This window comes from Tubulanus polymorphus, chromosome 6, assembly GCF_964204645.1.
Source record: "Tubulanus polymorphus chromosome 6, tnTubPoly1.2, whole genome shotgun sequence".
Taxonomy (NCBI): domain Eukaryota; kingdom Metazoa; phylum Nemertea; class Palaeonemertea; order Tubulaniformes; family Tubulanidae; genus Tubulanus; species Tubulanus polymorphus.
Genome location: NC_134030.1, coordinates 10,948,365 through 10,972,380, shown reverse-complemented (window position 1 = coordinate 10,972,380; position 24,016 = coordinate 10,948,365). Strand labels below are relative to the sequence as shown.

Here is a 24,016-nt window from a genome sequence, read left to right as displayed (position 1 = left end):
AGGAAGTAATACCATTCCGCGGTACCATCGTATTAAGGGCACATCGCTGAAACGCGGAATGTCTTCCAATCGTTTCGGCATCAATGACCGACAAGAAGAAGTATGGTACCGGTGTCTGTCGATTGATAGGACGCCGGAATCGTTGAGTCGGCTGTTAAACATCCGCCATCTGTTGGCGCGTTTGTCGTTGCCTCGCATGTCGCACTTACTCAAACACGCCGAGTCCTCCACTGAATCGTAATTTCCTGCCCACACGTCAATCGTACCTTAGTTTCATCGTGGTCTGTACTAAAGACAGTCGAAAATACGCGCACGCGGTTGATCTTGCGTTGCAGCAGCAGTGCCGTTGTAACGATAGTCGATATGGAAATATGCATCGGTCGTGACACGTCCGCACCGACATTTTGCGAGGCATTATCGCAACGCAGCCGCCGGAACCGCATACATGTCAGTGTCTCTATCGTCACAAATGTAAAGGAGTGCAGCGACATCCGGAGCCATCACACGATCGCGAGAGATCAAACTCTTTTCAAATTGAAACTGAACCAATGCGGTAAACCTAATTAACTGTTAACTCGGACATCTTCGATAATCGGTATTTTTTCCGAGTTAACCGAAAATACGTGGGAAAGTCAGACACCGATTTCATTTTTGTCCGAGATGGTTAAAGGACTTCGCCGTATCGATATCGTGATTTGAAGTGAAGAAGTACTACAATTAGAATTTAGATTGCGTTGTATTGAAATTACAACTTCTCAGATGCATAATTAGACCCATTTGTTCGAAGCTTTTAAACAAACTACTACATCATGTAAAGCCAATGAGCACATTTCATATAGATTTTAGACTCGATATTAGATGATGATTATAATATTGTTATTATTGTTATTGGATATGTTCGCTTGCACCCGACCGCGCAATAGCCCCGGGAGTACAAATACCTGTAGCCAAATGAAAAAAAGAGCGATAATGCAACACAAAGTATGATTTAGACTTTTTTATTTATACCTTCGTGAGTTAATCTTAACTTTGATTTGGAGCACCATTCACAAATTTGAAGGCGTAATTCAATTACAACATTATTACTGTACAATTCATGCAAATTACATACAAAATACACGTGATCTATACAAAAACAATACATTAGAACATTCTACATCTTTCTATTTTTGTTATAATGCATTTTTTTAAATGATGGCAAGGTTTTTTCGTACATCCACGCACCAAGGTGATTATTTCAACATGAGATTTATTTGGTTTGCTTTTGCTATCACTGGTCGGTGATGTCATACTTCAAGATATCAATTAACTGGATAGTACATTTCTATTTATAAGGTTCTGGGATCTGATTTGTTTATACTTGTTTACGTCGATAGTAACTACAAAATGAATCATACAATAAAAGATGAAAAGTTTTTTTTAGAATATACAATGCATTCATTTCTGAATACAGATGATTCTCCCATATTTTTCTGGATATACAATTGATAATAGTATTCCTCTTCACAATCAGCTCTGCATCTGGTTGTATAATATCGACCATTTTCCGATCGAATATACGTTAGGTGAAGGAATCAAATAAAGGAACGTATACAGCAGCCCCATAGCCAGCCATGTCTTTGGAGGTGGGGGTTCGAATTTATTGATAGTGGAACATTTTGTTAGATGGTCCTGCGGGAGGGATTGTCCTCGCACAACAACTTCTGGCATATTTGGCATACGGGCCTGGTACAGACAGCTACGACAGGTATATTCTAATAACAAATGTCCAATATGTGCGCTTGATAAAGACCTGGATTTAGATCATTTTTGTAAGTACACAAAATCAACCGTCGTGTTTTACTGACAAATTGACGCCTCTTTAAGAATTGCGAATTATAAGGCGATGATCTTTTTTAACGAGGGGTACTTTTCGTTATATTATTTTTCTTATTAATAAACACAGCTTTCCATATATTGGCCTGCATGGTACATGTGCTGCGGAACACTATGATGCTGGACGTATGGGTTGAAATGATGCTGACTGCCCGGGTGTTGCGTCGACTGGCTCTGATTGGCGTATTCGAGGGGATGGTGACGGGCGCCGGTGCTAGTCGGACAAATCGGATTCGGAATAGTTTGGGGTACGGTCACGTGACAGTCTTCGAACATAACGGGCGTTTCGCGAGGGACGCATTCTTCGCGCGGTAGTTCCATTTTGAGAACGGGTCGGTGGTTATCTGGAAAAGCCATATTAAACAGCGCCTCTGGATCACAGACGAACTTATACACGTAACGTTCACCGGCCACTTTCTGCATGATGCCCTTCTCGTAGTAATACCTCAATGAACGGCTGAGTTTATCGTAGTTCATCGCCGGCCGATTCTTTTGGATACCCCATCGTCGTGCCACCTGGAAAAAGCAAAAGCCCATAAAGAATTGATTCAACAAACAAGATGCATATCTGTAGTATGTAACTTATCCATTAGGTGGATACATAATCTGATAATTCCGTGAAGATTTTCACTGAACAGATATAAACGCATTCTGAAACATCTACTTTTCTGTAAAGCGTATGGACTGTAGACGCAGTTTTCACTAACCTCATATTTTTGTTGAAACAGGTGCTTTATAAATTTGTCTGATTATTATCGTCATTATTATTTTTATTAAAAAAAACCCAAATAAAAATGTGTAAACTTGCACTTTTTACGAGCCGTGCGTAACCCCACCAACATCTTCGCTAAACGTTCCCCTAATCGTACGACATCGAACGAAAAAATGGTATATTACCTCTTCAGGTTCTATGAGTTTGAACTCAAGTCCTCGTCCTGTCCATGCTATGAAGTTGGAGTTTGTCGGGTCGTCGAGTAAGGCTACTAGAAACTGCCATAGCTGTAGTGATCCTCGTCTCTGGTAGGACGGATGAGAACCCTCTCTGTATTGCCTTTCGATGTAATTATCTTTGCAGAAATCGCCATTTTTCGTATCAACTATAGAAATAAAAGGTAAGACAATTTAGGTGCAGTGTTCAGTGGTGAACATGTTTTGCGCCATCGTATTGCAGTCGACGAGCAACAGAGGAGAAATTAACGCCATTATCAGAGTTAATTCAATCCCGATCCGAAGCTCGTCAGTCTTTTGTTGCGCGTGAGAGCTTAAGTGAAAATCGTCTCGCGGAACGATGAATAGAGGTGGTACAAAGTAATCTAATAATTCCGCGATTCACTAACCCCGGACAATGATGCAATGTCATAAATCATGGACGCATCTTAGGCGTCAACCAGCTTCTTTGTTACTGGTTGCTGAAGGCAAACGCGTATCAATTTTTTGTTTCACCGCTCGCGGTCCCGTGGCGATAATCAGTAAAATCTGGTGTAAATACCGCGAACGTTTCGGCGTTCGGCAGATTCTATAGCGCGTTATGGCACGTATAACGAATTGAATAACATCAATATCGATCGAAACGGGTATTTCTCATTTTTCATCGGGAATTCATTTTCGAATTATCTAGCTCATGTTCAGTATACGGATAGTGTCCCCCACACCGCATTATCTATATTATCTATACGACGCCCAGTTGCAAGTTCCGTCCTATCTACATAACTTTTCAATATCTATCATTCGACTGCCGAGCAACATTTAAAGAATCTACTTAATTAGAGCATAGACTCTAAAATTCGTTTTAGAGTCTATGGTTAAAAGCGCGGACGTATAAAACTAGTTTATGCGTCAATTATTTAAGAAAGCCATACGACAGATCGTCGGGAATTTATTTTCCAATTATCTATACGACGCCCAGTTGCAGTAGCAGTTGTGTCTACCTTCTATTGACCTCGTTTTAGAGTCCACGGTCAGCCGACCGACATGTAATGGCGCATGTAATCCAACACAAATGATCCGTATCCGTATTTTTTGTTTGAGATATTGTGGCTGCGAGACACAGTTTACTTAGCGGTCCCAGTTAACAAGGTTTATTCGTTAATGTAACAGACAATCAAGGATAATCTTGTTGTTGGTGATTTGATTATCTGGCGACGATTTACAACGATTAGGTGGCAATCACTTATCTCGAAGCTGACATAGAATACCCATTAGAAACGTACTGTGGCACTTCGCTGAGATGTGGATTCGAGAGGGAGGGTGCAGCAGAAAACCCTATAATTATTCGGCAATTACTCTTTAAAAAATGAGCGGAAACTATTGCAACAACAAGGACCACGCCGTAAACCTATTGAAATAAGTACAAACCTCGGTAATCAATAATGGTAAATGATAATTTCAAGATCTTTTACAGGCAACAGCCTGTTACGAGAGGCGGTCGGAGAGGACATTGCGAAGACTAAATATACACACGTGTAAAAACAAAGAATGCGCATGATGATCGTTGACAATTTCCAGATGGTTGGACATCGTGTTTCCAGCTCGATTCACTAACCGTACACTGTCAACGGCCACGGGCTATGTTATTCATTGAGAGTCTAATTTGCAAACAGTGATGCGGGCAATGCTGGAAACATCGTAATTATTGTAATTACGACTGGCTCCCGAGTTGCAGCATGACAACACGTCATTTCTCGATGCTTTCAAGCGGCTTTAATTAAAGTGGCTACTAATTGAAGCTAAGAGAAGACCGAGTTCAATGAGACCGTGCCTGCAGGTTCGGCGACGAGCGGCACACGGCTCAGATCGTGTACATGACCAATGCATATAATCCCCGAGTCCCCAACACAGGTGCATGGCGCGAGTCATAGCTCGAATGCTGCAAGGATAACTCGGGAGACTCATGAAATATCGAATACACAGAGAGCAGGTCCGTTTTGCGGTGTCATCATTCACTGGAAATCGGCTTAAAAACGTTGTTTTACTAATCTAGAATCCCTATCGTATCAATTATAGCTCATAATATCGAGCGTATATTGTTTTAAATATGATTCCCCCCGGTTTTCGGTACAGCAGTTCTGGAGCCCGGTAGTATGCGAAACTGCGGCGAGGTTTAAGAAGATTAGTCCGGTTACATTTTCAGTGTGTCGTTTCAGCTTCGGGTTTTACACAGTTCGAGATTGAGCGTTAATTCCGGCAAATACACCAGTGACCACACGTGACGCATAAGACGTACGTCATTCAGCCCAATCGGGCGTTTTCTTTTGTTTCCTCTAATTTCAAATTCAGTTTTTATTTCTCGCTACGCAATTTCCGTTTTGTGGTAAACATGTGGAAAAAACTAAATAATTCCTATTTTTACATAATTACATATACAAAAAACCCAGGAAAACATATTCTGACAAAACAAGGCCCTAGACTCGACTGAAATAGCCGATTTGTTTTCTAAATGCGTGCCATTATTCAGTACGGTACATCAGAAGTGACGTATACTTCGTATGACAATCGTTCCCGTGAACAAGAATTTGTAGATTTAACCCAGCAGCAAAAAGAACAAAAACTTATAGCCGCGCGCGTTCGTCAGAAATCGCCTGAATACCAGTATTTCGAATAGAATAACATTTGATGAAATTCACCGCACAATATTGTTCGGGAAACGAGCTTCGTAAGAATTTACATGTAAATGCGGCGTGAAAATTGTTTTCATTGTTCGCGAGGTTTTTTATGTTTGTTAAACGAGGCAGTCGCCGCTAGGAGATTCAAACAACTGAACTGCGAACGAGTGTTTTGCTCCCGCCTGCAGGCGGCCGTGTTTTAGTATAATTCTCAATGTCGAATTACTTTTTCAAAGAAAAACAGAAAGTTCCATAAATGTGAACTCGGCGACTGAGCCTATTATTAGCCGAAATAGTTCACGAAAATCCCGTCGACAACTGTCGTTACTTGGCATTTAAGCGTTCCATATGCTAGTTAATTCTGGTCGTGAATTGATCTATTCTCGATGACTTTCTGTCTCGGTCGGTATTTCTGCAGCGGTGCTTTAGTTTGTTATCCGTTGCCGAGGTTGCGGCGGCAAAGAACGCGGATAGGTAAGGCGAAGCCTAATCACGGTGCTATCTGAGCTTATGGCTGGCATTAAGGATACAATTAGCGTAATACACGGATTTAAATTAGTTCTTTTCGTTGTTACACAGTGCTTTTACTCCGTTTGACAGGGTGGCATTTATTTTTCCCGGGGGTGTTGGTGGCACCATACGGCGAGTGTCTGCTCCCGCTATGGAGCCATGGAATCGATCATACGCATGGCGTGAAACAAAGAATGAAATGAATCTAGCTCCGAGAAGGCCATAGAGATAATTTTCTTGACATGAACTGGATTGGAAAATGATGATATTACCGAAGCCAAGTGTTCAGATTTAATTCAACCTTTTTTTAAGTGGTATAGAAGTCAGTGACTCCCAATCTGCTGTGAAATGTATTGAATGAAAAATGAAAAGAGATTTGTATAGAAATTGCCATCCCTCCGCTTAACCTCACCGAGGCAGAAAATGATATTATATCGTATACACACGGAGAAACAAAGCAAATGCTTAATACAAATATCTCATTAAATCAGGACATAGCGAAGAGGAAAAGGGAAAGTTGAAGAATGGCCGAAAATAAATTCAGAAACTGAATCATTAGCATTACCGAAACGGAAATGTGGAATCAACAAACAACGAGGTAAATAATGCAGAAGATCTTAATCTTCGAGTATTTTTCTATTCGATGTGTTTTACCCGTGTATTACGCATGAAGTGAACTGTCCACAACTACTGTGGCCATCAATCTTTATCAAATGTCAGAAAAGAGCCACACTTAAAACTGTTCTGATTGTTTTACTGATCGGCTGGTTTAATTGGCTGGATATAGTGCCATATATCGTCTTTCTTCGGTTGTAGTACGGGGCAAATAGCGCGTTCCTGATCGCTGTGTGTTTGTTAATGATTTCGCCAGGGCTAATTTGTCGCCGGTGAGCTTAACGGCGACTGGTCTAATGCGGTATGATGGATGGTCGGGGCTTAGGGTTTCGATTCATTGCTATCTCATCGTGATCTGGGTAGATCGTCGGTAACACTCGTAAGAGATTTACGCGATGAAATTCCATCTCGGCCCCGAACACACGAAGTTGCGTAATTGATCCACCGGCAGAAGACATCGCGATGCTATAATATATACGCACATGCTCATTCGACAATACCGCAGCGGAAAGCTATCCATGCTATCCATGAAAGCTATCCGCCACATCATGGCAATCGGGAATTACAGGGGCGAATCTAGGGCCCTAGCTCGAGGGGGTTCCGAGTTGTATAACGGCACTCACTATTACGGGGGAGGGCACTTTTTATGTCAAATCACGGCAAAATGGGGCACTTAACATCAAACCTGTGGTACCTACTACGCCAAATCATGCCAAACGCGGGCACCTTTACGTCAAATCCCTGGATTTTGCGGCATCTCCAAGGGGCTCAGACAAAGCTCGACGGTATTCCAGAACCAACGGAGCCCCCCCCCCCCCTGGAAACGCCCCTGAATATGAACATTCTTCTTTCATTGATTCAAACCCATATCTATAAGCTCATCGTGCCAGCCCAGCTTGTTGACGATCTGCTTCCCAACATTCGCACGTAGACTGCGTACATTTTTCTGGCCTAATTAACGATCGTTTTTTGCCACATACACCGCGGACAAACTATTTTATCAGGACACTAATTAAATCCCCAGCGTACGGTATTAAACAACATACAACATGCCGATCTCTCCGCGACAAAAGATTCGCTAATTAATAAGCGCGGTAAGTCAGACAATTCTCCAGACACGAATGGCGACGGAGGCTGAACTGAATTCCCTACAGAAGAAACTTCAAAATGTCCGATGTTACGAAACGTGGATCCCAATTTTAGCATTTATTTCATCGTAACTTCTCCTACCGCGACGCAGGGCTTTTTTCAAATATAAAGCGAACCTGCCCGATGTCGTCGGAGAATCACGTACTACGACAGTTGAGATGTTTAATAGGACACTAACGTTTAGAAAAGCCCACCGACTGGAAAACGACGTGGTTAAGATGAATGAAAATAGTTATTACAAAGTTCGGCTGGAAAATCGTGACATATCAATATCAATAAAACTCGGGTGATAAAACGTAACGAACTGCAGTGAATATGATTGATACACCATTTCCTCGATACATTAACAACAACGCTTGAACGGAATCTCCAGCAGCGAAATGTATCGTGTCAATTTTTCTCCGAGCGCCAGTCGCTCGAAATTTTGTTTGAATTCGAGCAACTAGCCCAGGAGCTTGTTATCTAGTTGAAAGATAAAATATCCAATAGGCCGTGAGATCATACTATATAGAAAAGGCATCATTCTCTATAGTCATCAGTCGTGAAGCTTGGAATATTCTATTTGTTCTATCAGTGTAACTCGAGGGCAGATCCGGGGAGAACCACGGGGCTAGTGCTCCCCTTAATTTTTTGAGGTGCCCTCAAAACTTTTTTCTTCAATTTACAAAGAATTATGAATGGTCCCCCCTTCCAAAAATCCTGGGTCCGCCCTCGCATCTACCAACCGCTGAAGACCACATTCCGCGTCATGATGGGCTCAATGTGTATTCTTCTAACATTGTGTAGGCGAACCAGAGATAAACGAACGTTGAAAAGTGACTCTGTCATCGCAAGGATTTGGTTTTCAACTGAACTGAAAAATTATCTTACAGTTTACGCACACAGACCAGACATACACACACGGCGCAGGCCTGTAGTGAATTCGGTGAAGCGTCGGTACGAATGATAACTGCATATGAACTGGAAATGTTACCACGTATAAATCCTGGTTTATGTGCCAATTAAAACGCGCACCTGTCATGTCGTGTAATTCTTCACGTAGACCAGGAGAGCGATGCCCGCTTCTGATGACACTTTTCTTTTTGATCTTCCTTTATTGAGCATTATCATTAATCCTATTATTGCAGTCTTACGCCGATGACTGAATGATCTTCGTTAATAAATTGCGTCTCACACACGGCCACAATGACCGTTATTACGGCTTCCATTGTGCATCGGCATATGCTGAACGTTCATCAGGGGGATTTTATTTTAAAGACACGACGACAACAATGGCGCCTGATGCTCGCGAATTGCTTGATTTTCATATTATTTTCATTGTCTCTCGTTTATGAAAGAACGTTTTCCCTAATCACCCGAGAATTCATCCCGTACGACGCGCGTGTAAAGGAATATTTGAAAATCAGATTAAACCGATTCATCTGCCGTACGTAAATACCATACGACATAGACCTATTTATCATAACAGAGGCAAGTAATCTGTATACTGAAAACCGTTGACAACACTGAAACAAGAAAGACAGCGCTATACATAACGATTACGATGCAACAGTAATAGTTCGCAAGATTATCGAAACAAATTCGAACAACAGACGTCGTTCTAGGGCGATTTCTTACATTTCTACGAAGTTGTTTTACTGAATATGATAATAACTCATTTAGATTACATCGCGGTAAGCTCATAATTCGTCTAATCATTGGTAATTTACATACAACCGGTAGGTTTCTCGCTGTTAGTACAGTTCCTACCTCATATGAATCTAGATAAATTTGATAAAGAACATCGTAAACGACTATGGTAAGATAGAACGATGTACCAACCAGTTACAGTTCCAGTTAGAGGGTGCGCAAACCTTAACAGCGCGTCATTGGCCCAGGTCATTTTTGGAGAGAAAATCATTATTGAGCAGTAAAACGCAGCAAACTTCCAGCGGCTCTTCCATTGACCATTGGCCCGAAACAATATTTTCAATGAAATTTGTCTAATGTACTTACGATCGAATTCCCGGTAAGAATCCTTCGATGTGTATTTGTCGATTTTGTCGTTATCACGAAACTTTTCTGGTATAGGCGGGTGGTTAACGTGTGGACTGTGGCCGTACAGTTTCATCGAGCAATCCGTCGGATATTGAAAACCTGAAGAAGAAAATGACGATCACTATTTATTAGACATTATATCCGTGTTGTAACGATAAAGGGAGTCCGAATACAAAAACGAAAACAATAAGTCATTCGCTATATAAAAAGGACGCATAAAAAGAAAGATAGGCGTTTAGGGAAATTGTTGAGGGAAATTGTTTCTACATTTATTTCACTGAAACAAGAGCCATCAGTAGAAAACATTTCAGAACTGAAACGGGCGTAAAACAAAGAAAAACCCTTAAAATCTGCGGCGTTTTCCAAATGAACTTTCAAAACGAACACAAAAGATCAGTTCTAGTCCGTGAATAGAACGACAAATCCATGATGGATTCGGTACACGCGTGCCACTGGCCCGGCCGCATTAGCATGATGTGAAAAGACAGCAAACGAGGCGAATACAATAGCCCGTATCATGCCGCACAATTTTATGCAAAATCCCTTTCTAGAACCACCGATCGTTCAATGAAGTTCGTCGCCACTCGAGTAAAGTCAAGATAATAGCCTGAAATAATCCAGGGTAATTGATTATTTGATTAGCAAAATGAGAGAAAATCCTATCACAGCGCGCGAGCCAGACAAAACTTCGTGCATGTGACGCGTTTACTGGAACTGAGAAATTACTAGAATTTACACTGTTGAAGACAAGTTTTCTATGACAATTGAGGTAAAAACCTACGAGCCATTTTCAAAACTGAATGATTATACAAGGGCAATATGTTAAAATTAAAACAAAGGTATCGACATGGTTACTTTTTTTAGTCGGTTGTAGCTCACAATATCCGTGATAAAACGATAATAATAGTAAAATCCCACAATAAACAAAGTACTTCATTTATTGTTGATCTACTATTTCGGTTAAGATGTGATGCCTGTAGAAGCTAGAGCATAAAAAGTGATCAGTTACATTGGGCGGGGGCGGAGGTGATGGTAAATATGCAGTATGTGAAATCACAACTTGTTTTCTTCATAATAGTGGGTTGCTTCTTTTGTTAAATTATAGAGTTACTTAAACCAACAGTTTCCTACGATTCATTTATCTACGGAAGAGCAATGCGGCCAACAACATTTTAGTTCCAGTTTAAAAAGTCGACTTTTCGACTTACATAAGTCGTGTATAATTACTTGTTCTGTTATCACGGGATTTGTTCCTATTCCTATCTCCGTTCTCGTGAGAGTCGAGAGCGACATCGGCGGGATCGTAACATTGTTCATTATATTCAAACGGTTTAAAAAAGATCTGCTTCCTTTAGGAATTTCAATCAAGGTGAAAAAGCATTTAAGTAATTGTTTTCGGGAGGCAGTGGACGTCAATCAATTAAACGAAGCAAGAATGAATATTTCATCCGGTGCATGTTAACATTGAAATCTGACGATTCGTAACCCTGAATTTACCTACACAATCACAGACATGATGAATTGACATGAAAAGTATCGTCTCAAATTATGATTGCATCGTTATCGCAATTACTTACCGATTCAAGGTAGCGTCCACATATATTTATACATTTCAATTCAATGCGGGGACTATAACCTAACAAAACTTTTCTAACAAAACCTATATGGGACAATTATTGTCCCATACTCTAGCCACTGAACGTAACTTAGGTTCGAGAATTCTTTTCTCCACTTATTGGGAGGTAGGCCAGAAAAGAAGCTAGTCGACCAAGACGTATGCAGCCGCCACCAGGGACCAGTATATATATATATATATATATATATATATATATATATATATATATATATATATATATATATATATATATATATATATATATATATATATATATATATATATTTGTACAACTTAAAATAAGAAATAATCATGGTCAAAACAGATCAAATAACGCTGTTGCAACCTTCATTTCGTATGCGCGAACGTGAGAAGCTCATTATCTTTAATAAAACTGAAAAAGCACTCGAGTTGATTGTGTTTTGTGTTCACCGGGGAGGCGTTCAGTTTCTATATTAACGACATTTTTGTCCTCTGGTATATACTGGAGAAAGGATGGATTATAACTAGAAATCGGATAACTATCACACTCTCTTTAGTTAATTAGATAATATTCCGAATTCTTTTCCCGTTACTCCATGCGTCATAGAAAGCTATCGGCGGGGTCGCGAGTACAAATGGCTGTTTTGTTGAACTGATACGCTAGGTTTCTATGAACGTCGGTATTGGGGTAATACTACTGATGACTGTAATGAACTGATATCAATCTCAGTACAGTTAACAAATAAAAACCCACAGTAAATTGTAGAAGGAGTTTATTTCCTAACAGTTTAGAAACTGTTAGGAAATAAACTGCTTCTACAATCTACTGTGGATTTTTATTTGAATACTACTGATATTTTGTGTAACGGTGGTAGCTAAGCGTTGGCTTTCTACGACGAAAACAAATCTTTTCTCTCGAAGAAAAAGGTTCGGTGTAATGGGCAGCAAAGAGGTTTGTGCGTAGCGAGTGAAATGCAGCGGGAATATCTGGGTACGGCATATAGTCACGTCCACCATATCCGCGAAGGAGATCTCCGCGAGATAATCGCGTCAAGCGTTTCAATTGACCGTCGAACAAATAACGACCTCGTCTAAATTGAACAATCGTAATTGACTCTTAACACTAGGGCTTGGAGCTTTTTGTTACAAGTATACGCCCCTTGGGGGTGCCTGTTCTCCTTTTCTTGTACTGCATTTTGTGTAGAAAAACACCAACATATTTTTGACGCCGTAAACACCGTTACAATGCTGTTTATATACATTGATACCTTAGTATGCGTTATATGAGGTGAGTCGATGTGCACTACGTCATCAATATTTGCGTTTCAAAATAACAATTACAATTGTGAATTTTGGCAATTTTTGTAAGTAGACATGTTTCATAACTCTCATTTTATTTTAGATAAATGTTCATAATTATTTTCTAGAAGATGTGCCCTACGTCATCAATATGTCAGGCCAAGTTTGGTTGCCGGTCAATCCAATTCAATCATCGATATATTAAATTCCAGAATACGTAGCGTTATTGATCCTTGATATTCCACATGTATAATTTGTGTATTATTGATTGTCGACAACATTAAGCAATATATCTGCATCTTTCAAGTTAGTTTTCTTGTTTCAATACAGTAACGCTGATGTGACGGTATTTTATATTTTACATTTGTAGTGAAGATATGCATTAATCATAACGTTAATATTTGAAAATGCGGGACCCGGGGTTTTCTTCCGATTTGAGCTAGTGCTAGCGTAGAAAGAACTTTTTTACCTTCGGTGGGACTGCCATGTAACGAGGAATAGGTGTTGCGTGGATAACTGACACACGAGTTGGACGTACCTTAAAAACAAAACAAAAAAAAAACTTATTCATTTAAATCGTGTCGTTTGTGTAAGCTAACAGGGCGGCCACTTTCCGAGAAATTTATACATATGAATATTACACACTATCAATGCATCTTTTCACTGAATCATGTACTGATAAAGAAATGCGGGGTCAATAAAATTTCCAGATTCCCTGTGTTTTCCAGGTTTTTGGTAAAATTTGTCAAGTTCCCTGAGTTTTCTGTGATTTCTTTTCTCTAGACTTTTCTAGATTCCTTAAATTTTCCAGGTTTTTTGGTGAAATTTGTCAAATGTCGAGTTTTCCATGATTTTGTTTTTTTCAGATTCTAATAGATTCCCTGAGTTTTCCAGGTTTTCCAGGTCCGTGCCAGCCTTGCAGAACGCGTGCGTTGAAGCTCGCAAAACCCCCAAAATATAGAATCCTCGAAACCTCATTTTTGATCGTTACAGCGCTTTGAAATTGTCTGAAATATAACGAATATTGCAGCCGTAACGCTACCGCTAGGAATAAAACTATTAATCACACGTCGCGTCATCAATGTGTAATTTATTCCGACATTTCGCCGGTTTTATGCAGCAAAATTGTCGTATATTTTGCCCCGAACGGCTACGTTGCGTTTCCTAGGCGACTCCACAAAGATACTTGGTCAGAGATGATGAAATGCGTATAAATTTATTCTCTCTTGCGCTAATGATTGTGAGCCCGGTTTTAAGCATTAATATTTTCTTATCTGTTCGCCGGCCCATAAGAAATAATAATAAAGTGTGCCGCGATAAGCCTCTTTCGGCCATATTTTGTGACTTCACCCCTGATCCTCGGTGAATAAATACAGCTCTACGAAATAGACTATTTCTAGGCGATTACACAGCGCCCAGAATGTATTAAACATTGTATATCATCTAGGCGGATTTTGACGGCTTACTGTCGTCGAGTTGACTCGAGAACGGATGTTCAGCCAGGATTCCAGGTTTTTACGGCATTATGACCGTTATGTAGTGTAGTTCGTATTAATTTTTTGCCTATTGTGTTACTTCTTCGCGCGGCGGTACGGTAAGCTCCCCTGAGCTGAGCCTTCGACAAAACAACTCGAAAAAGAACATTTGTAAAGGGTACAAGTCGCCGAGGACATAATCCACCGCACTTATTTATTGTTGTTGCCAATGTCATCATTTATTTCCATTCGTAGGATTATTCTAAGTCTCGATGTCATTCTCGCACCTTCGAAGTTTACCTAATTGCAGTTTGAAACTTCAAGGTGTCGTCGGCATCGAATTGTTAAGGCGTGATCGGATTCGTATAAACGATCCATCTTTCGTTGGTGTCAGTCGGCGTTTCTTCAAGTGGTTTGCCTTTTAGCCACCAATGTCGCCAGCCAACACTCAAACGAGTCAGTGTTTGTTCTAGTTGATTACGAACAAAGACAGATTATCACTTGAATAAACGGCTCAGTTGCCAGTAAATCTCAATGACACTACAAGTCAATGCATTTTGAGAAAAGCCAACGCAGATATTTATACAGAACAAAAAAACAGCAAAGGTTACGTAGTGTCAAAACTGGAAAGAATATTTCCGTATTTCACAGTGGGTTATTGCTCAATCAGTTAAGTGGACCTTGGTTTAGGTTCACTACCGGATTTTTTCACAAATGCATTATCCGATATACGTAGAAAAGGCTCGACATTAACTAGCTTTCTAACTATGTCGAATAAGCATTTTGTGCTAACCCCGATACGCGGTGACTGGAAGACGGACCCGTACAGGGGCGGATGTATGGGAATTCGAAGGCCATGGCCCCGAAGAAGAGAAAAGTCCTTTCTAGGATAAATCAGCCATATCAAGAGCTACTAGTGTGGGGCACCATCAGTTCGTATATATTTTTGAAGAAATTTACCCTAAGAGATGAAATTCCAAGAGGACGAGTGTCAAATTTGTATAAAACAATCCACCCCTGTCGTAACCCCTGTCGCTAGCCTTATAATCAGAATTTATAATCTTATCATTCTAATAGGCCTACTAAGAGCCCTTACCTATGCGCACGATAAAGACTGCGTTTTAGTGTTTTAACTACAACAAAACGACATCAATTTCAATAACTCTGGATAAGGGGATAACCGTGAGGAATCCGGGTCTCATTCGATCCGGTGGATAATTCGTACGAAAGGCATACGATGTCAAGTTGTGGTAGAAATAATCAAATTCAGGAATCAGACAGGAATTTCAATGACGCCTGCATTAATCTGGATCAGTTTCATTCAGATCTTCGAAATTGCATACAGTGGAACCATGTTACGGGCTGTCCATAAAAAACGTCCACACAAAATATGGAAAACCTAACCCCCTCCCCTATGTCCACATAAAATCCATATCAGCTTGACCACCCCCTCCCTCCTTGTCCGGCGGACAGTGGACCTTAAGTTTCACACTTGATAAAGAGTTGATGCAGTCTTAAATATTATCAATGTATTTACATTTATTCCCTTAACCTTGTATTATAATTATAACTTGTAATATTCTGGTAACTTGTCATTGGAGGATTGCATGATTTTACTTATACTTTTATTACACAAAAGATGTCCCTAAACTAGTGATCCCCTTTCAAGATGGACATCCATATCAGAGGACCCCCTCGCCTTGTCCACAAAAGTCCAAAAAATCTAAAAACCCCTCCCCCTACAGCGTGGATGTCTTTTATGGACAGCCCCTAAGCCAAAATTGCGTCCTGGTCAGGATTTCGGACGACAGTGGGCGATTTGAGTCTGGGTCCGTCGTTTATTCACTACCGACATGATGCGCAGTGGGCCCAAAAATAAAGTTGATGGTCACTTTTAAAAGATGTGGCCATTCTATACAATATGTGCGTTATTACTAAATTCCTCTATTTTCAAATCCGTTAAGAAGGCGAATATTGACCCGCCGCGGCCCGGCCTGCTGCAGGGTCTTATCCCTTGAGATCGGGTGATGATCATAGCGCGTTACAATTTAAAACCAAAAAATTCGCCTGATATTCACGTCAAATCATGTACAGTCTATAGTAAAGCCATTTCCCATAGCGAAACACGTCTGTTATCATATTTAACTCTTTCATATCCAATATAGGTTTTTTACTTTATTTACATAATATGTATATACATATACATACACATATACATTTACCAGTAAAACAATATCCTACGAACTGGTTTTTTCATTCGTCCGACTCAATCTCGTAATTGAAGTCGCACGACGAAGATCATTACCACCGATACGAAGTAACGCGAACAATGAATCCGACTCGCCAAATTGGAGAAAAACTCGAGAGGCCAAATGGCAATCTATTACCGGGGCCATGATTTTTTTCTACTACCAGTCTGACACTGGTAAACGAGATAAAGACCACCGATAAAGATACCTGAGAGTCGTGTAACATAATTACGTCTTCGTATATCTCAGTGCGTTATTAATCAACAAATGATTCCTAAAACGTGGCGAGAGGGAGCGTCATCCCTTGTCAAATCGATGGAAGATATTTTCGCCGCGAAACGCGCGCGCCAAAATAATGTGCTACGTCCAGCTTTCCGAAATGGCCGAATCGCTTTACGAATCTACCATATACGTATAAACGCTGGCGAATAACCTAAAAACGAAAATCGGCCGATTCAAAGACTGCTTTTTTAATGCGCGTTTTCGTCGCTGTCATTAGCAGAAATTCAACACCGTTTTTGTAAATCGCTGATGCGCGTGGATGACGGCGGCGCGGAGAGACGAACGCTCAGTTGATGACTATCTTCGCTGTTTGACAGGTCAGCCACTTTGGTGAGATGGGTTTTATCGGGGAAGCTGTACCGTTACGGGTAGATACAAGCTACGGTGAAATGACTCGACTAATGGAAAACGTATAAGATTTCACGTATAGCGCGCGCGCGTGTGCGTCTACGCAGATATCATCCGAAAAAAAACCCGGGTCGTTTTATGTGTTATCGTTGAAACATTTAATCTAGCTAAATGCCCCCCCCCCCCCAAATGGTTTTAATTACTGATGATACGCGTCAGATCATCGCCAATTTATAACTGCTACTTCATTTCATATGCATTAACTTACACAATGAAATTTAATATAGTAAATGGGGTGATTCAATTGGAGATAAAATTTTCTACTAGGAAAAAAAAGTGATGAACTTACTTGATTCGTATCCGGTATCACGCGGTTCCTGTTTGACAGAATGTGCCATGTGAATGGGAACGTCGTACGGTTGTTCTGCTCCGGAGCAGAAATCGTGTTTGAACATTTCTGGGCTATAGTGTGACGGTATTGGCGGCACTCTAGGCGGAGGGGGGTTGTACGGTGGGCTGCGATGGTGATCTATGGCGGTGGTGGCGTATCCTGCCCTTAGGTCACAGTTTGGTTGGTTGTATCTAAAATGCACGATTGAAATTATAAGATGATTAGAAAAATCGCTAGGATAATTCAACCAAGGCAAAAAGAAAACCTCAATATACAGATTATGGGCAAAAAAAAGTTCTGCTCATTTTCTATGCTGCCCTGCACGATTGGGCACAAACTGCCCTGCCTTTGGCCTGACCAAAAACGTCGGAACTGTCCCGTGCAAAATTTTAGCACGGGTCAAATTATTGCGTTCGAATGTTAGCACATGCCAGAATTGACTTCCTGGTCCACTCGGATCAAATAGACTCCTTGTAATTGCGGCCCGTATAATAAAGATAGATTATAAGGCTAAGTCTAATAGGGCATCGACCGTCTTGATATTCGTGACATAGACCGGTATGTATAAAGCAAATAAAGTGTGATCCAAATAATGAATGATCATTAGATACTTGTTACGGAGCAGCGAACTGCTTGAAAAAAAATTAAAGATCAAGATACGGTAGACTCCGATTGCCTTGAATCTCGCAGAACTGATGAATTCTCTCCGAAGTACGCCAGTTCAGGGCAGTCGGACCAGGTAGGTAATCATCACGATGAATTGCAGTATGTAAAATAACGAGACGAGTAGAACTATTATCATATAAATTCTTATTTACTATATCTATTACTATTAATATTAATATTTATTCTAAAACCAGTTAATACGGCTACTCTACGAATATTCTCATTATCTAAATTGTAAAATTGATAAGGGATACACGACAGCTGTGTTAACGGCCACTTCTATATTTCTACCCGAATCGAACTTTAGGGTTTGAACTATTTGCAGCCTGTCGTGCGCTCCTGGTCCCCACGTAAACGCTGTTTATTTCCTACGTCAAGTCATCACGGTATTAGCGCGGTGATTTGCCTTGATCACGTACCCGGTCTGTATAGTAATTACCCGCCATCATTGCCCGGCTATAATGGTTTTACTTTACCTCGAAACAAGTCTATTACACCGGGAGACAATGTTACAATCGTGAACGAACGACGGTGATGACTCGGGTGAAAAGAATTTAGAAGACTGACTAAATGAATTATCCCTACTTGGTTTTAGCCAAAGTATCCATCTTTCCCCATTATCGTTTTACATTATTTCCGTGACGTTATTACATATTTACATTCAATTAACAAACCCATCCCCATTGAATTATATGCTGATCATAAGCTATTTTTAACTTAAAATTAGTCAGTTTATTCATCATAATCAAAATCAGCAGAAAAATAAGGAAAGAAGTACCGTAGTGTAAACAATTTCAAACATCAAAATTAAACATAATATTCAAACCCCGATTTAACATAGTCTCCCAAATTTATCAATTCCGATTTACTGCTGATATCATTAAAAATTCTATTCACATCATTCGCACCAATATTTGCCGAATGAAATTGTGTTCTAAACGACTGGTTGCGAGGGCACTCTAGCTTCTGAACAACTGAACTTGTCTTTTTATTGGTAAACATCGACTTGTTAATCCATGAACGAAACGTTAGGGGTTTAAGAACTTTCAAAGTAAACGTTCCCAGAACTATTCGAGATGTAATCAGATTATGTATCATGGCTGCTATCCTTTGATACGAATAGAGGCTATTATGTAGATACAAACTTTAACATGTAACCTAATAACTTTAAATACCATTAGCAAAGCTGAAACTTTCTCTTCTCTCTGCGAACCCTCATTCAACAATGTACTCTATATTCTGAATTCTGAATTCTATAAAGCAAAATCCTGCTCTTTAGATAGAGTAAGATGAAAAATGAATTACTGTAATGACTATCATTGCAATATACAGAGCTTTACAATATTTCAAGCAAAAAGTGCTGTTTCTCCGCACATCGTATTTTGAATTTGATGCGCAGAAGCCCCGAATTATCCATAAAACTATTTTTCAGAGCTAATGATCCTCGAACCCATCGAAGTGCGGTATTTCACCAATTACGCCAGCCCCCCGCCAACTAATTTCAAGTGTATGAATCGGTCTCTTAAGATTGCCAGAATTTTAGATTTTTGACACATGCTGATAAGCTAATTGCCGGAAGGATTTTTCCAAATAGAATCTTAACGAAGAACCCGTACTAGAATCCACCGCGAATTGGGCTGACTTTCAGTTATTCTGACGATTCAATCGAACGCCCGTGGAGGTAAGAATTTGTGGTCGCTGTGACAATGAAGATGTCGCAGACGAATTCCATTACGTCATTAAACACCCTGCACCATCCGCACTAAACCATTTTTCAGAACCAGGCCGAGCGTGCACACATATTTCAACCCAACTAACGAACACTTTGCATGCATACAACTTACCCAATTCATGAAAGCCGCTTTCAAATTTCTCTTTTTGTATGTGCGTCTATGTATGCTAACTGTTTATTGATTATCGACTTATGTAAACCGCACATTTGAATTTCAATTAATTTTTGTTTGTTTTTGTGCTCTTAGCAACTGTATTTCTTTGTCGATCAGTAAAATATTTTCTATTCTATTCAGTAAATCAAGATTATCAACCCGATATACCCGATTATAAGTTGTTTCAAATTCTTTCTATTTCTTCAATTCATTTGAAATATCAGTTTTCTTCGCATTGATAGAATTGAGTTTATGCAATGAAAATAATTGATCGAAATTATAAAATCCCATTCTTGCAGAACAAAAGTCTGGAACACTTAATCGAGCTAATGATTTATGCGACGTTTCGACTAAATCATAGTAGTCAAATGCTATTAGGATATTGTCGAAACGTCGAATAAGCAATTAGCTCATGGAAAAGATTTGGACACTTTCTCATTCCTAATGTTGGATTTTATGATATACATCTTTCCGCTCGAGCTCGGTGTTTCATCAACGGGATTTTTGAGCTATGAAAATTTTAGTAAAAAAAGCCCCTCAAGCCGCGATCACACACGGATAGGATTTGGCCCGAACCAAATTGACACGGAGCAGGCCCGAGTCAAATTTGGCCCGAGCCTAATTAGAGAGCGCGCTCACACGTAAGTCACTCACTCGATACTAAACATTGCTTAAACAAACCGAAGTGAGACACTTCCGGAACCAGTTGCAACTCAAACGCAATAATTTGACCCGTGCTAAAATTTGACTCGGGTCGAAGTTTTTTGTTTGGCCCGGACCAAACGGGGCCCGTTTGGCACCCGTGTGAACAGTTGTTCCGGGCCAAATTTGGCACGGTCCGAAAACGCTCGTGTGATTGCGGCCATATAAGAACCCATTCCGAAACATCTATACATATATATAAATACTTTTTGAGAAAAAGAGATTCGGCGCCGTATACAAGAAATGTAACGGGCGTGTAGTAAATAGTATAGTCATGATTGCTCCGCGATAAAAAGAGAAAATCATCAGCTAAATTAAAAACCTATTCGCCGACGAGAGGTCTTACTTTGCTCGACTGAGGTAGATGGCAATCTCATTTGCAAGATTAGGTTCGTCGATACGATGCGCCGAGAACCGGGGATCAAAGATACAAGAATCTAAATGAAAAAGCTACTGATGCGAACTCCGTGTATCCTATCCATTATCCATTGTCGTGCCCGTTCTAATTACACGCGGTAGAAAAGCTGTAACCCGCTAATTTACCAGATTTTATTAGTTTACTTAATATGAAACTCGGATATACGCTCCTCGATACTAGTCGAGACATTTCCGCGAAAGTATGAAAGAAAATTTGATATTCTTGAAGATGTATATATTAAGCTAAATACCGTTATCAACTACGATATGAGGTATTGACTTGTTAAAAGTATGGAAAGAATATTGTTCAGTGTAAAATTTTCAGAGAACAAAAATGGAATAAATGAAAAATGAATAGACCAAAAATTGAGTCTATGAGTAACGTGATTAAACATTTTAACCGACAATGATGTACAAAGATTATAGTGAAATTTAGCTTTGCTATACCGTTCCTTCTTTTTAACGTCTTAGCTCTCAAAAAAACTGAAGAAAAAGACGTTATATTATTCACCTGAAAATGCACCCGCAGGCGTCCGCAATATTCACTTTTCAAATTGCATGCGATCGAGATCGATTTCCGTGGTTAAAAGTTAAACTGATAACCGGACTGTTAGGTAAATGGAGGCGTAATAAAATTGTGGTGTCTGTGGAAGATCTGTACACTAGGAAGGTAGCAAAACAGCAACTTTACTGATTGATAGTCAACGACATTAGGATTAGGTATTGAGGTAATATATATTACCTTAACATCAAACTATCCCCGACGTACGAATTATATTGTTTTCGTTGCAAAATACAAAATACAAGATGTCCCAACGAAAATAACCCCGTCAAATATTCATATAATCATTTTTTAGAAGTCGGGATTCAAAATCAAATATCATATAATCATTAATGTTAATTTATTGGTCTTTTTCATGCTACGCTTCATTGGTCATGTTGACAATTCGGACTCATCGATTAACTAAGATTCGGAATAGGAAATCATACTTATTTCTTAAATTGGAGCGTATTGGCATTTATCAGCAGAACGACGGGATATTATTCTTTGACGTAGAGCCCTGACGTTTCCATTTTTGCAGAATAGAAATTATTACTTGTACCTTCGATTATATGCTGTATATATGCTTCTACTACTCAACACAACCACACATATTCATTTCAATCTTCGAGAATGAAATGACTTATAAACCCATATTTGATGGGAAATAGTTTCAATAATGTTTACGTCAACTCAGCCGAATAAAAGTATATACACGTTTAAAGTTTGATTCGCGCGTTTTCTGCTTTTGCACATCACCTCAAAAATGTAACTTTTCTTAGACACAAAGGCCGGTTTTATAGACTGGTATTACCTTTAACCCGGGGTTAACTTAATTCGAGTTAGCCCCGGGGTTAAAGGTGTTACAAGTCTATGAAACCGAACCAAGAAATTCAACGTCTATCGGTCGAAAAAACCTTTCCTTCGATCATCAGTATAGAATTTACACAAAAGTAAGGGATTTATCATACCTAGCAGCCACGAATAAAACGATAAATTTCGTATTATAGAGGACGAAAAGATAACAACAGATCGATCAACTTATTGACTAATTACGATTTACAAATTCATTATCCCGTCATACAGATACACGGTTATCATTGCAGGTGATAAATCAGAACGGTAAACTGCGATAATCCAGTTCGTTTATTTGCTTTGATTACGACGAAAAAAATAATAATTGCCGTTCAATTACCTGAAATAAAGAATACGTTATTATCCCTAAGACATCCGGACATCCGCTGGCTGTAACACGCTGCGCGACGTCGCCAGGAATTTACCAATTTATTCCTGGGACACACGCGAGCATTCGCTGTCTAGGTTACAAATGTTTGATTTAGTAAATTGTTGAACGTACCTGGCGGACGTCGGTATGGTATGTTCCCGCGTGTTCGCCGATGCGTATTGGGACGAGCCGTTGCTGCTTCCTAACACCATATTTATCGACTCGACTCGTAGTTTATATTATATAGATGGTCGAGAGAGAGAGAGAAAAAAATTCCAGTTTTGCAATTGCGTGCGGGTGTATAAACTGTGCGTACGAACTAACACGCGCTAACCGATAAAGCGAGATACCCTAACACGCGCACGATTACCGACTCGGCAAGTGATGCGCAGTGATTGTCTCGCGGCGACCAATCAGTGCTCTGGCGTACAAATCTGAGTGCGCTGATAGGAACGTCGTCGGAGCAGGGCTGCAACTTCAATGATGCATGCAGGCGATATTACAAGAGTGTCGTTCGTTATATCGGACGAAGTAACGCGCCGAAGATTTGTACGTGAACTAAGAGACTATTATAGCGAATAACAAATCTCGATGTCAAAGCGCTTGTGAGGAAACTTCAGGCTATAGTCTACCAAAATACGTAATAATGCATCGAATGAATATATATCAAACATTCGTAATATTGGATATATTATAAACATAACAAATTCGTGAGAGGCGAAAGGGAGATATGCATTTTTAAAATAAATGATTTCTACATATAGCATATGTAATAATGAATCAGCTGAGAATCACAATATCCGTGATAAGATGATGAGTAAAAATTCCACAATACATGAACGAATCTAAAAAGTCTATTTAAAAATTAGAAATATTTCGTGTGTTCGCTACCGCCCTTCTTCGATCTAATCTTTTTGGCATTTTAGACTGAAGATAGGTGGTAGCAACCACCCTATATATTTCTAATTTCTAAATAAACTTTTAAGATTCATTCAATTTATCGTGGGATTTTTACTCATACTATCTAATAGCGTTGCACAGTTACAAAACAAAAGATGAATCAAAAATACACACGTATATGTATATATATAATCACTTTTACGGTTGTTTAAGGTGTGAGTTTCGTATACGCTTTGTGTAAAGACCTTCA

At 39.7% G+C, this 24,016-nt stretch overlaps 1 protein-coding gene across 1 annotated transcript; it reads right to left on the bottom strand.

The window, feature by feature from the left end:
- Positions 1-1,932: 1,932 nt before the first annotated feature.
- Positions 1,933-23,078, bottom strand: LOC141907737 (ETS translocation variant 1-like). The gene is made up of 6 exons (XM_074797477.1): positions 22,999-23,078; positions 17,388-17,620; positions 13,154-13,222; positions 9,747-9,887; positions 2,773-2,972; positions 1,933-2,391 (listed from the first exon to the last, which is right to left on the bottom strand). The coding sequence occupies exons 1-6, from the start codon at positions 23,076-23,078 to the stop codon at positions 1,933-1,935; spliced, it is 1,182 nt and encodes a 393-aa protein (XP_074653578.1).
- Between the last annotated feature and the right edge of the window lie 938 nt (positions 23,079-24,016).

Coding starts and splice junctions, on each gene's coding strand:
- LOC141907737 (XM_074797477.1), bottom strand. CDS start 23,078: ATGGTGTTAGGAAGCAGCAACGGCTCGTCCCAATACGCATCGGCGAAC. Junction 13,223..17,387: donor TGATACCGGATACGAATCAA/GTAAGTTCATCA, acceptor TTTGTTTTTAAG/GTACGTCCAACTCGTGTGTC. Junction 9,888..13,153: donor ACATGGCAGTCCCACCGAAG/GTAAAAAAGTTC, acceptor TTTCTTCTTCAG/GTTTTCAATATCCGACGGAT.